Source organism: Meles meles, chromosome 20, assembly GCF_922984935.1.
Source record: "Meles meles chromosome 20, mMelMel3.1 paternal haplotype, whole genome shotgun sequence".
Lineage (NCBI taxonomy): Eukaryota > Metazoa > Chordata > Mammalia > Carnivora > Mustelidae > Meles > Meles meles.
Genome location: NC_060085.1, coordinates 18,662,142 through 18,676,934, shown reverse-complemented (window position 1 = coordinate 18,676,934; position 14,793 = coordinate 18,662,142). Strand labels below are relative to the sequence as shown.

The 14,793-nt window shown below is 41.3% G+C and overlaps 1 protein-coding gene across 1 annotated transcript in view; it reads left to right on the top strand.

Moving 5' to 3' along the window:
• PRKAR2A (protein kinase cAMP-dependent type II regulatory subunit alpha) overlaps positions 1-14,793 on the top strand; it is a 108,980-nt gene that overhangs the window by 81,974 nt on the left and 12,213 nt on the right. Inside the window, exons 7-8 of the mRNA XM_045991170.1 lie at positions 4,553-4,654; positions 4,818-4,892. Of these exons, the coding sequence (XP_045847126.1) occupies positions 4,553-4,654; positions 4,818-4,892 (177 nt within the window). The remainder of the gene's footprint in view (positions 1-4,552; positions 4,655-4,817; positions 4,893-14,793) is intronic.

Here is a 14,793-nt window from a genome sequence, read left to right as displayed (position 1 = left end):
TAAACCTACAGATTAAAAAAGCTGAGTGAACTCCAAATTGTATAAACACAAAGAAGTCTATGCCAAGACACATAATCAAACTTCAGAAAATTAGACAGGAAAAACTTTGAAATCCACTAGAGAGAAAAAAATGTGTTACCTTTAAGGGAACAACAGTTTGAACGATACCAGATTTCCTGGCCATGGAGGCCAGAAAGAAGTGGTACAGCATTTTTCAGTGTTTGGGGGCGGGGGGGGGGGGGGGGGAAGAACTATCAGCTCAGAATTCTATACCTAGTGAGAATATCCTGCAGGTAACCTGCAGGGGTGAAGATATTCTCAGATCAAAGAAAACTTTGTTACCAGAAGGGCTACTGGCAACAGTAAAAATGGCAAAAGGAAGTTCTTCAGAAAGGAAGTGATAAAATAAGGAAATTTGGAACATGAAGAATGGAGAAAGAACAACAGAAAAAGTAAGCTATGGGAAGATATAAAAGACTGTTGTCTTGAGTTTTCTAAATTGTATTACATGCTTAAAGCAAAATTATTGTCTGATGTGGTTCTCAATATATATAGAGGAAATATTTAAGACAGTTATAGTCTAAAGTGGGGGGTAGAGGAGCCCAAATGGAAATAAAGCTTCTACGTTTTATTCCAGCTACTAAAATGTTGATATCAGTAGATCATGATAAGTTACATATATAAATATAATACGTAGAGCAACCACTAAAATGATCTGTACAAAAGGATGTATTCAAAAGCTCTATAAATCAAAATTTGAAAAAGTTTATTCCCATAAGAATACAGGAGAATGATATGGAGGAACAAAAAACAGGAGGAACAGCAGAAAACATATAGTAAGTGGTAGACAAGTCCTCCTATATGAATAATTACTGTAAATATAATGATCTAATTATACCAACTAAATGACAGTGACAAGTCACATGGATTTGTTTAGATGATCCAACTCTATTCTGTCTGCACCAAACTCACTCAAACATAATAACATAGGTAGATTGGAAGGAAAAAGATAGAATTATATATATGCCATGCAAACATTAACCAGAAGAAAGCAGGACTAATTATATTAATATCAGATAAGATAGACTTCATAGCAAAAAAAGTTACCAGGGACGAAGAGGAACATTACATAATAGTGAAAGGGTTAATCTACCAAGAAGATATAGCAAGCCCTCAATACATATATAGCAAACAACAGAGCTTCAGAATATGGGAAAAACGGTTAGAACTGAAACAAGAAGTAGACAAATCCACAGTTACAGTTGTGGACTTTAACACTCATCTCTCAAGAGTTGGTGGAACAATTAGAAAATCAGGAAGGATATAAGAAGAACTTAACCACACCATCAGCCAAACAGATCTAACTGAAATTTGCAGAACACTCCATACCACAGTAGAGTACCCACTGTTTTCAAGCCCATGGAACATTCACCAAGATAGACCCCATCCTGGCATATAAAATAAAGCTTAACAAATTTAAAAGAATTGTAGTCAGACAGTGTGTTCTCTAACCACAATGGAATAAATCCAGAAATCAGTAACAGAGAAGTAACAGGAAAATCTCCAAACACTTGGAAATTAAGTAGCACATTCCTAAAGAGTCTTTAAGTCAGGGGTGCCTGGGTGGCTCAGTGGGTTAAAGCCGCTGTCTTTGGCTCAGGTTATGATCCCAGCATCCTGGGATTGAGCCCCACATCGGGGTCTCTGCTCCGCAGGGAGCCTGCTTCCTCCTCTCTCTCTCTGCCTGCCTCTCTGCCAAGTAGAGGCAGGCAGAGAGAGAGAGGAGGAAGCAGGCTCCCTGCGGAGCAGAGACCCCCCCGATGTGGGGCTCAATCCCAGGACCCTGAGATCACGACCTGAGCCGAAGGCAGAGGCTTAACCCACTGAGCCACCCAGGCGCCCTGTTTAAAAAAAAATCTTTAAGTCAAAGAGGAAGTCACAATAGAATTGTTTTTTTTAACAAATTGGACTGTAAAGCCATCTGCCCCATAGTTGGGGTATGAGAATTCAGTAGACATAAGAGGCAGCTCCCGCGGGGTCTGGCGAAGGGTAGGGGCTTACAGAATGACGACACACGCTCTCTGTGGTTACAGGACTGCTTATTGCCATTCTCTTCCAGAAGGCTCTTCTCCTGAGATCCCTGCTTTGTGTTTCTGCTTCCTAACCCTATCCTTTGCAGTCTTTTCTTCCTTTCCCTACTGTCTTAAGCATCCTGTCAAGACGCCCTTCTGACCCCTGCTTTTCTCCTGCTTTGTTCATGTGCTTTATAGCCCAGACCCTCTCAGAAGCTTTAGTACCACGTCCAGGACAGTGACTCCTGGAGGGTCCTCCTCAGCCTGACTTCTTGTACCTTCCAAGGCCTTGGAAATGCCTTCGGAGGCCAAAGTAGGGAGGACTTGGAGTTGTCACTTGAGTTTCTCCAGTTGGATTCTACATTCCTCCTCTTCCTGGGGTCCGACGCTACCATGACCATTACACTCAGTCTCTGCTCCCGTTCTCTCTTGCTAAAGTGAAAGTCAATAGAAACTGTCTGAGGAAATGCTTGCAATCGCAGGAAAGTGTAGTATCCCTTTTCTCTTTTGAACTTCGGGCTGCATGCTAGACTCTGAACACGTGCTGCCTGAAGGAGCCATTGTCTCACAGTGGGAGTTTCCTCTTCACAGCTCCCCTGGAAGCTCCCTGAAAGCCAGGTTAGTGTCTGGAGCTCTTGCATGCCCTCCACAGCCGCGGGAGCTGGCCGTGCACAGCGTGAGAGCTCTGGGTAGGGCGGAAGTATGCACAGAAGGGGTTGGAACGTGTATGAATAAGTCACTTTGAGAGATACCAGTTGTTTTCTCGTCGGCTGGAAATAGTTTGCTGTTGTAGTTGTAGCAATCTTTGTGACACTATAAGGGGACTTTAAAAATATTTTTGACAGCGCCTACTCAAATAGAAGGAAGAGAACTTTATAATTCCCATTTTCTCACTTTTGACTGTCCTCTTTCCATAGCAATCATGCCTAGATTGGCCCAGAGAACATGTAGAAATTGAATTCTAAGGATAATGGAATAATATTCCAAAGTATAACAGTAACATTTTAAATGATACATCCCTAAACTTGGACTTAAAAAAAGTGGTGGTAAATCATGCAGCCCGTTAGAGCAAGCAGAGATTGAATGGCTCTTCTCAAGCAGACAGATGGAGAAGAAATGTGCTGAAGAGCAGATGATCTGTCCAGCAGTTTAGACAGAGGCTGGAGTCTGCCGTAGCTAATGGTAGGAGTATAGCATGTAGTTACGTGACTTTTCTTGTAAGGCAGATGAAACATGGTATGGGCTGGGGACTCTGGAAGTGATGGAATATGAGCCAGTGAAACCCATTTGGACATCTTAACTCAGTTGTCTTCTATGTGATTTCTCTACCCCACCGCCACCCCATCACAGAGAATACTAAAATAGCAAATTTATGGTTAAACATGTTCTTACTGTGCTATGTTTCATTCAGCCAGCCTTGAGGATTTCATTATGTGCTTTCAAAGGAAAAAACAAAACAAAACAAAACAAAACACCTTCCCACTCCTGAGAGCCTGAGGTGGACAAAAGGTACAATTAACTTAGATACAAGAAACCTAAAACTAAGCAATTAACATCCTCCCAGCTGTGTGTCCCTCTCCACACATGTACACATATTTGAGAGGCGCCTCACTGTAGCTGTGGTCAGCTCTCTCCTGATCTGAATCCATGGCTTGCTGGGGTCAAGGGACCCTTCACATTCCCACCTTCCATCTTGAGTTTCTTCCCCTCTCTTTCCATTAATTCAAATTCTCCCCCTCCTTCAGGTCCCTGCAAATTTACATTTTTAAAAACTATATTAAAATTTTATTTTAAAATTTTAAAAATGTATATGTTTATATATAATTTATATATATAGTATTTATTTGTTTGTTTGCTTAGGGCTTGAACTCATGACCCTGAGATCAAGACCTGAGCTGAGATCAAGAGTTGGATGCTTAATCAACTGAGCCACCCAGGTGGCCCACCAAAATTTATATTTTTGCAACAAAAATATCCTTGATCACTCCAGCCTACTGTGATCTCTCTCCTTCCCTCCTCAGAATTCTTGTGGAGCTTACTCTTCTTGTCTTAATCGTTCACCTAGGACATTTCATATACTGTCTGCAGATTTTTTATTCCCATATATTTTTTATTGTCTCCCTGTTGAGGGCAAGAGCCCTTTGATTGTTTTCTCTCTTTTTTTCGAAGATGCATCTTTTCACATTGAACAGTGACCATGAGCTCGCAAGTGTTTGGGAATTTTGTATTTTGTATTCTGTTCATGACCCATAGGTGGCACTCGTGGAATACTAGATAGCGAGCAATTACACAGTGGACATCTGTCTGACACAGGCTACCAGTCTTTCTCTTCCAGTGGTGACTCAGATTAAAATGTCATTAAACACTCATTTGGCCCAGTACATTCCATAGTCCTCTAATTTTTGCTGTCATCCAGTTAATTAAACCATAGATGTTTTCTTACAGAGGCATTTACCAGAATTTTCCTGTTCTTTTTGTAGGATCGTGTGACTTTTAGAAGAATCATAGTGAAAAACAATGCAAAAAAGAGAAGAATGTTTGAATCATTTATTGAGTCTGTGCCCCTCCTTAAATCACTAGAGGTAAAGTGTATTTGAATAAGAATCTGTTTATGGAGATTTAAGATCTCCAAAACTATTAAATTTTCATATTGGACTATTCTAACCAATTTCTGTGTTGTTTAGATATTGTGATTTTCAGTTGAGGTCTTTTCCTTTTAGTTTATGGGTATGTCCATTGTTTCAGGTGTCAGAACGAATGAAGATTGTGGATGTAATAGGAGAGAAGGTCTATAAGGATGGAGAGCGCATAATCACGCAGGTGAGTAGGTCCCTATGCAGCTCCTTCCCTGTGAATCACCTCCTGAAGGACAGATACATCCCTTGTCCTCTCACTTTGGTGGGAGCTCATGTTGCCAGCTGCTGGGGCACACTTCCTACAGAGTCCTCTAAAGCCCATTGACGTTCATCTCGTGGACACATAAACATCTCTTGCCTCCATTTCCCTTTTGCTGGTTTCTGATATTTGTTCTTTTGGACATCATTCTCTTCTAACCCTTGAGAAAGCTTTATCCATTGGTGCTAAAGCCTGGAGAAGGTCTAAAGGTTGTGTCTTTTACCTTCTATGTTTGGAACAAAGGTGTCCTCTTAGCTAATCCAGCATAAGCCAGGGTCTTCAGTCTTTAGTGATTGACCAGATTTCTAAGTTGTCTTTTTTTTTTTTTTTTTTTAGATTTTATTTATTTGACAGAGAGAGAGAGAAATCACAAGTAGGCAGAGGCAGGCAGAGAGAGGAAGAAGCAGGCTCCCGGCTGAGCAGAGAGCCCGATGCGGGGCTGGATCCCAGGACCCTGAGATCATGACCTGAGCCGAAGGCAGAGGCTTTAACCCACTGAGCCACCCAGGCGCCCCTTTTTTTTTTTTTTTAAGATTTTATTTACTTATTTAACACAGAGAGAGATCACAAGTAGGCAGAGAGGCAGGCAGAGAGAGAGGAGGAAGCAGGCTTCCCGCTGAACAGAAAGCCCGATGCGGGGCTCGATCCCAGGACCCCGAGATCATGACCTGAGCCGAAGGCAGAGGCTTAACCCACTGAGCCACCCAGGCGCCCCATCTAAGTTGTCTTTAATGTTTCCTTTGTGCCTTTCTCTCATGTTATTTTTGGGTGCTGTAAGGATCACCACACAGTGGCCTGGGTCATTGTGAGTATTGTGTAATAATTTTCCTTATCTACTACTATGCTTACGTCTTTAATTATATGTAATTAAAGGTGTAAACTTCTCTGCCTGTGGTTCTGGCAAGAACGCTGGCAAGACACCTTGTTGGTTTGGGTTGCATAATGTTTCCATCACGAACCCAGAGCTGGGGCTTGGAGGAGAAAAGACTCAGATTGGTCAAACCTAAGTCCTGAGCCCACCCCTAGGACCAGTGGGTGGAGTTGGCCCAACCAGCCTACAAGGACTAATTCAGGCTTATTATCACAGAAGGAGAGAGAGAAACTCCCAGAGAAAAAGGACTAACAAAAAACTATGAGTGGCATCTCTAAATGCCTTTGTTTCCTAGGTACACCTATTGTTAATAATTTCTTCAGTTAGAAATTGGTTTGATTCTCTACAGACATTTATTAAGATGCACAGGTGGAACTAGATATAAGCACTATAATGAAGGAACACATGAGGCATCTGGGTGGCTCAGGTCATGATCCCAGGGTTCTGGGATCGAGTCCTGCATCAGGCTTCTTGCTCAGCAGGGAGTCTCCTTCTCCCTCAGCTTGCCACTCCCCCTGCCTGTCCTCTCAATTTCCCAATTTCTCTCTCTGTCTCTGACAAATAAATAAAATCTCAAAAAAAAAAAAAACAAAACAAAACATGAATGTCAGTGGGAATGTAGGAAAGGAAGTATTCCATATGGTTTTGTGGGGAAAATACCATTTTGGGCTGGGCTTAGAATAAGTGCAGCTTCAGCAGTTGAGGTCAGGGAAAGGTCTTTTAGGACAAAGGAACAGTATGAGCAACAGCCTGTGGGTGTGAGCTGTGTTCCAGGGCAGGTGTCCTGGTCTGTTAAGAATGTCAGGCTGAGTTGCAAGAATGGGACATGTTGACAGGTCACATTTGCTTCTGAATCTGAGGTGCTTTAATTTACTCCCAAAGGATCCCTAGTTCATTCCAAAAGTCCCAGGCCCTCAGGATGTGTGCCAGGAGGTATGAGACGCTGCGGTGTTTTCTGGAGTGTCTGTTCTCTTGAAGATAGGAACGCTAGGTGGTGGCACAGAATGGGCAAGAATTAGGATGATCTCAGCTTATTCTAGACCCCTTTCGCCAGTGTCTCTAGACAGGGGGTCTCCAAGTGAGGTCCCAGGAACAGCAACATCAGCATCATCTGGGAATTTGATAGGAATTGTTAGAAGTGCAAGTTCTTGGGAGTCCGAAACTGGTTTATGTTGTTCTGTTTGTTCGTTTTGGTCAGCTTTGTGACAGTATATATATATATATATATATATATATATATACACACACACATATATATGTATATAAAGATTTCATTTATTTATTTGACAGACAGAGATCACAAGTAGGCAGAGAGGCAGGCAGAGAGAGAGGGGGAAGCAGGCCTCCTGCCTACCAGAGAGCCCGATGTGGGGCTCAACCCCAGGACCCTGAGATCATGACCCGAGCTGAGGGCAGAGGCTTTAACCCACTGAGCCACCCAGGCGCCCCGTGTTACAGAACATTTTACATAAAATAAAATCACCAAGTATACAATTCTGGAGTTTTATAGCCATCCCTACAATCATAGAATCATAGTATAGGGCATTTCCATCACCCCAAGAAGTTCCCTCATAGTCAGTCCACTGCTCCATCCCTTAACTCTTAGAAACTACTGATTTGTTTTTAACACTACAGAAATTCCTTTTCTAGAATTTCATATGATTGAAATCGTAGCGCATGTAGTCTTTTGTGTCTGACTTCTTTCTCTTAGCATGATGTTTTTGAGATTTTTTTCATGTTGTATGTGTCAGTGGATAGTTCCTTTTTATTGCTGAGTACTGTTTCACTGTATGGATGTACTGTAATTTGTCTTTCCACTCATCAGTTGAGGGACATTTGAAGTCTTTCCAGTTTGGGGCAATTATGAATACAACTGCATTGAACATTCTTACACAAGTCTTTGTGTGGACAGATGTTTTTATGGAATTGCTGAGTCATATGGGAAATGTATGGCTAACAAACTGCCAAGCTGTTTTTAAAAATGGCTCTACCATTTTGCATTCCCCTAGCAATGTACTAGAATTCCAGTTGTTCTGCACCCTCATCAACATTTAGTATCAATAGTCATTTTAATTTCAGCCATTCTAGTGGGTAGGAAGTGGTAATTCATTTTGGTTTCCATTTGCATTTGCCTAACGTCTAATGATGTTGAGCATCTTTTTCCTGTGGCTGCTTGCCATCCACATGTTTTTTTGATGAAATTGCTGCAGATCTTTTGCTGTATTTACAATTAGATAATTTGGCTTCTTATTATTGAGTTGTAAGAGTTCTTTATGTGCTCTGACTACAAATCATTTATCAGACATATGATTGGCAAATATTTCTTCCAATCTGTGGCTGTAGCTATGGTTTGTCTCTTCATTTTCTTTTCTCTTTTTAAAAAATTTTTAAAAGATTCTATTTTATTTGAGAGAGAGAGAGAGAGCGTGAGCTCGAGAGAGAGCAGGAGCAGGGGGAGGGGCAGAGAGAGAAGCAGACTCCCCGCTGAGCAGGGAGCCTGATGCAGGGCTTGATCCCAGGATCCCAGGAAAATGACCTAAGCTGGAGGCAGACTCTTAACCAACTAAGCCACTCAGGTGCCCCATTTTCTTTTCTTTTTTAATTATTTTTTTCCCAAACTTTTATTTAAATTCTAGTTAGTTAACATACAGTGTAATATTGGTTTCAGGAGTAGAACTTAGTGATTCATCACTTATAAGACTCAGTGCCCATCATAACAAGTGCCCTCCTTAATCCCCATCACCCATGTAGCCCATCCCCTACCCACTTCTCTTGTCCCTTCACTTTTTTTTTTTAAAGATTTTATTTATTTGACGGAGAGAGAGAGGGAATACAAGCACAAGCAGGGAGAGTGGGAGAGGGAGAAGCAGGCTTCCTGTTGAGCAGGGAGCCCTATGCGGGGCTTTACCCTACTAGGATCATGACCTGAGCCGAAGGCAGATGCCTAATGACTGAGCCACCCAGGCATCCCATACCTTTACTTTCTTAATAGTAGCTTTTAAAAAAAAAAAGTTTTTCATTTTGAAGAGTCTAGTTTATAACTTTTTTTCTCTTGTAGTTCCTTTATTCTCATGCCCTATTTAAAAACTTTGCAAGGTCAATAAGACTTTCTCCTAGGACAGCACCATTAAATATCATGTAAGATGCATATATAATTTAAAATTTTTTAGCAGCCAAATTTTTTTTAAAAAGTGAACTTAATTCTAATAATATGATAGATGTATCTTTATCTTTAAATAATACCATTTCAACATCTAAGTGATACAAAAATTCAGTGATGAAATACTTTCCATCTTTTTTTTTTGGTACTCAGTCTTCAAAATTTGATGTGTATTTTATACTTAAAATACATCTAAATTGGGGGGCGCCTGGGTGGCTCGGTGGATTGGGCCGCTGCCTTCGGCTCGGGTCATGGTCTCAGGGTCCTGGGATCGAGCCCCGCGTCGGGCTCTCTGCTCCGTGGGGAGCCTGCTTCCTCCTCTCTCTCTGCCTGCCTATCTGCCTACTTGTGATCTCTCTGTCAAATAAATAAATAAATAAATCTTTAAAAAAAAAAAATACATCTAAATTGGGATGCCTGGGTGGCTCAGTTGGTTAAGCCGCTGCCTTCGGCTCAGGTCATGATCCTGGGGTGTCGGGATCAAGTCCCACATCGGGCTCCTTGCTTGGCAGGGAGTCTGCTTCCTCCTCTCTCTCAGCCTGCCTCTCTGCCTGCTTGTGTGTACTCTCTCTGTATGACAAATAAATAAAATCTTTTAAAAAAAAACACATCTAAATCTATAGAAGCCACATTTCAAGTGCACAGTAGCCACATGCTACTGTATTGAACAGGGCAGTTGTACATATTCCATAGTTTTAACTCATACATTTAGATCTGTGATCCCCCCCCCTTTTTTTTTTTAAAAGTATGCTCCATGGCTAACACGGGGCTTAAACTCATGACCCTGAGATCAAGAGTCATATGCTCTACTGACTGAGCCAGTCAGGTATCCCTGATCCGTGACCCATTTTTGAGTTAATTTTTGTACATGGTGTAAAGTTTTTTACAGGGTTTTGCATATAGATGTCCAGTTGTTCCCGAGTCATTTGCTAAAAAGATTACCCTATCCAATTGCCTTGATAGCTGTATTGAAAAATTTTGGCTGTATGTTTTTGGGTCTATTTCTGGTCTCTGTTTTGTTCCATTGAAAACTGCACTGTTTTGATTATAAAAGCTTTTTATACTATGTCTTAAAATCAGATAGTTGAAGCCCTCCAAATTTTTTTCTTTTTCATAATTATCTTGGCTATTCTGTGCTCTTTTCATTTCTGTATATTAGAACCAACATAACAATTTCTACCAAAAAAGCCTACTGAGATTTTTTTTATTGAGAATATGTTGAATCTATAGATCACTTGGGGGAGGAATTGACATTGTAACAATTGAGTGTTTTGTGTCAGTCTCGGGCCATCAGTAGTGATGCTGTCAGCTAGGAATGCCTACTCCTAGCAAGCCCCCACAGACATTTCTCCGGAGCCAGTGTTATGGCTGGACCAGCCCTTGTGGTTCTTATTATGACTACAAGACTTACCTCAGCAGCAATCATGAGGGAACTTTGAAAACACAGGTTTATTACTCACGGATCCTGGAGGGTACATAGCACATCCAGAGCCACACAGTGAGGTCACAGAGTGGGGTGGGGGACCTGGAATTCTGTCTTTATTGGGGATGAGGGTGGAGTCCCGAGGGTTTGGCACGTTCACTCTTTATTGGCGAATTTAAAATATCAGAGCAGGAATTAGGGTATGAAAAGAGAAAAGTGGGGTCACTCAAGTGGTCAGTTTTCTGTGTTTCCCGGGGCTTTCTAAAAGGGAAACTTTATAGGTGGGAGCAGCCTGGCTCTTTCTCTAGTTGTATAGCTGGCAATGTGTTTATTCAAGATGGGTGTCTTTGAAGTGGTTGCCTCAGTAATCAAAAGTTTGATGTCAGTCATTTACATTATAATCAAAAAAGCTTATTGTCAGATACATACACTGTTCATGAACATAGATATCTATAAGGGTTTGTTTTTTTTTTTAAGATTTTATTTGACAGAGAAGGAAATAGTGAGAGAGGAAACACAAATAGGGGGAGTGGGAGAGGGAGAAGCAGGCTTCCCACTGAGCAGTGAGCCCAATGTGGGACTCGATCACAGGACCCTGGGATCATGACCCGAGCTGAAGGCAGATGCTTCACTGACTGAGCCACCCAGGCGCCCCATCTATAAGTTTTTAAATTTTTCTATATATTTTAATTTTCCTCTAATATTTTATATTTTCAAGTCTTATACATCTGTTAAATTTAGACCTGGATCTGGGGCTCCTGGGTGGCTCATTCATTAAGCGTTTGCCTTCAGCTCAGGTCATGATCCCAGGGTCCTGGGATTGATCCCGCATCTGGGCTCCCTGCTCAGCAGGGAGTCTGCTTCTCCCTCTCCCACTCCCCCTGCTTGAGTTCCCTTTCTCACTGCTGTGTCTCCCTCTGAAAATAAATAAATTTTAAAATCTTAAAAAAATTTATACCTGGATATTTCATACTTTTAACATTATTCTAGGTGGTTTTCCTTTTTTCAATTTTTAATTATTTATTGCTAGTGTGTAAGAATACAGTTGAATTTTGCATATTGATCCTGTGGTATTTATAACCTCGTTAACCTCACTGATTTTAGTAGCTTTTTTTTGTAGCTTCCTTGGGATTTTCTGTAGAGGTGATTATTTTGTTTATGAACAAGGACAGTTTTACTTCTGTATGGCTTCTTTTTCGTTATTTGTTAAGATTTTTCATTTATTTATTTGACAGAGAGATCACAAGTAGGCAGAGAGGCAGGCAGAGAGAGAGGAAGGGAAGCAGCTTCCCTGCCAAGCAGAGAGCCCAGATGCGGGGCTCAATCCCAGGACGCTGAGATCATGACCTGAGCCTAAGGCAGAGGCTTAACCCACTGAGCCACCCAGGCACCCCACCTTCTTTTTCATTTTTAATTAATTTACCTTATTGCATTGGCTGGGTCCTCCAGTACAATATTGAATAGAAATGCTGAGAACAGACATCTTTGTCTTGTTATTGATCTTAGGAGGAAAGCATTTAATTGTTCACCATTAAGTATAATGTAAATTGTAAGCTTCTTTATAAATACCGTTAATTGGGTTAGGGAAAGGCCCTCCTCTTCTTGGTTTTCTTGGTTTTTATCATGAAAAGATGTTGAATTTTGTCAGATGCTTTTGCCTTTTTTATTGAGGTGCTCATATGGGTTTTCTTTTTTAGTTAAAAATACGAATTACATTGCTTGACTTTTTTTTTTCCTAAAGATTTTATTTATTTATTTGACAGACAGAGATCACAGTAGGCAGAGAGGCAGGCAGAGAGAGAGGAGGAAGCAGGCTCCCTGCTGAGCAGAACGCCCGATGTGGAGGTTGATCCCAGGACCCTGGAATCATAACCTGAACTGAAGGCAGAGGCTTTAACCCACTGAGCCACCCAGGTGCCCCTTGACCTTTTTTTTTTTTTTTTTTTTAGATTTTATTTATTTATTTTACAGAGAGAGAGCACAAGTAGGCAGAGAGGCAGGCGGGGGGAAGCAGACCCCGCTGAGCAGAGAGCCTGATGCGGGGCTTGATCCCAGGACCCTGGGATCGTGACCTGAGCTGAAGGCAGAGGCTTAACCCACTGAGCCACCCAGGCACCCCCTTTGACTTTTGAAAAAAAGATTTTATTTATTTATTTGACAGACAGAGAGATCACAAGTAGGCAGAGAGGAAGGCAGAGAGAGGGGGAAGCAGGCTCCCCGCTGAGCAGAGAGCCCAATGCGGGGCTTGATCCCAGGACCCTGAGATCACGACCTGAGCCGAAGGCAGAGGCTTAACCCATTGAGCCAAGCATGCATCCCTTTACTTTTTCTAATATCGATTGAATTTTGAATATTTTTTTAAAGATTTTATTTATTTGAAGACAGAGATCACAAGTAGGCAGAGAGAGAGGAGGAAGCAGGCTCCCTGTGGAGCAGAGAGCCCGATGTGGGGCTCGATCCCAGGACCCTGGGATCATGACCTAAGCCGAAGGCAGAGGCTTCAACCCACTGAGCCAACCAGGCACCCCGATTGAATTTTGAATATTAAACCAAGCTTGCATCCTGGAGTGAGCCCCACTTGGTCATGATATATTATCTTTTTTATTTATTATGGGATTTAATTTTTTAAAATTTTGGTTTTTTTAATTTGAAGATGTAATTGGCTTTATTAAATAATTACCTTGTTAAGTAATAATAAATTAAGTATTAATTTACTAAGTGAATTAGGCAGCATCCCATCTAGCATGTAATGGGTAACTCCCTTATTAAGGATTTCTCTGTTTGTTTATAAAGGATGTTTATCTGTAGTTTTCTCTCCTTGTGATGTCTTTTTATTTTCTTTTTAAAGATTTTATTTGACAGACAGAGAACACAAGTAGGCAGAGAGGCAGACAGAGAGGGAAGCAGGCTCCCTGCTCGGAGCTCAGTCCCAAGACCCTGGGATCATGACCTGAGCTGAAGGCAGAGGCTTTAACCCACTGAGCCACCCAGGCACCCCCTCCTTGTGATCTCTTTGTCTGGTTTTGGTATCAACAATACCTCCAGACGATTTTAATGTTTGCTAAAATTTGAAAACCACTGATACAGACTATTCCAAGACTGGTAATGCCCTTGCCCTAAGAATACTTGGTGGAAATGTTTGAGAAGAACTTTCCAAGATTTTTAAGAGGAAGGTTGACACTATGAGAATTGTATTCTCAAAGCATAGTTCTGGCATCAGTGAGAAATGAATTGGCTTCAGCCTCATTGAGTAATGAGGAAGTGCAAATTAAAAACCACAGTGAGAAATATTTTTATACCTATTAGCTTGGCAAAAAGTAGGAATCTAACAATTCCAAAATGCAGTAGGAAGTTTTATTCACCATTAATAGAATAACTTAGCTGAACCCCTTTTGAGAGAAATTTATCCTTATCCTGGAAAGCTGAATTTATTCTATAATCCAGAAATTTATTTTCTAGGTATTTTCAGAGAAATACCCTTACACCTCAGAAGCTGTTCCAGCCTCATGAGTTCCTTCCTAGTCACAGCCCTTCTACCTCTCTTTCTGACCTTTATGGTAGTCATGTATTTACTTTCCTTTATAGTTTTGCCACTTAGGTATCCATCCTAAACAATATGGCCCCATCTTGCTATTTTTTTAAATTTTTACATTGGAATTAGAAAGTAGGCTTTTACTTGCATCTTCTTTTGCTCAGCATTCACCCACATTGTTGTGTGCAGCTGTAGGTTGTTGGTGTGCTGTACAATGTGCCAGTGTGTGAATAAACTGCCTCCCACTGCTGATGGACACTAGGGGTGTTTCTAGTTTTTAGCAGTTATGAAGGAGGCTTCAGTGATTACATTGATTTGATTTTGAAATGTGAAAATAGCCCTTTTTTGCTGAGTTAAGATAAACCAACTTGGTCTTGTGTGGTATCCTTTTCATATGTTGATGAATCCAGTTTCTTAATATTTTGTTTAGGATTTCATGGCTATATTCCCAAGTGAGGCTGATCTGTAATTTTCTTTTTTTTTTTTTTTTTAACAGAGAGAAATCACAACTAGGCAGAGAGGCAGGCAGAGAGAGAGGAGGAAGCAGGCTCCCTTCGGAGCAGAGAGCCCGATGCGGGGCTTGATCCCAAAACCCTGGGATCATGACCTGAGCCGAAGGCAGAGGCTTTAACCCACTGAGCTGCCCAGGCGCCCCTGTAATTTTCTTTTCTTATAGCAGCCTTGTCAGATTTTGATATCAGGATGTTAGACTCATAATGTAAGCTGGGATCCTGTTCTCTTCCTATTATCTGAGGAGTTTGTATAAGACTAGATTTCTTTGGGGTGGCTCAGTCTGTTAAGCATGTGGTTTTGACTCAGGTCATGAACCCAGGTCCTGGG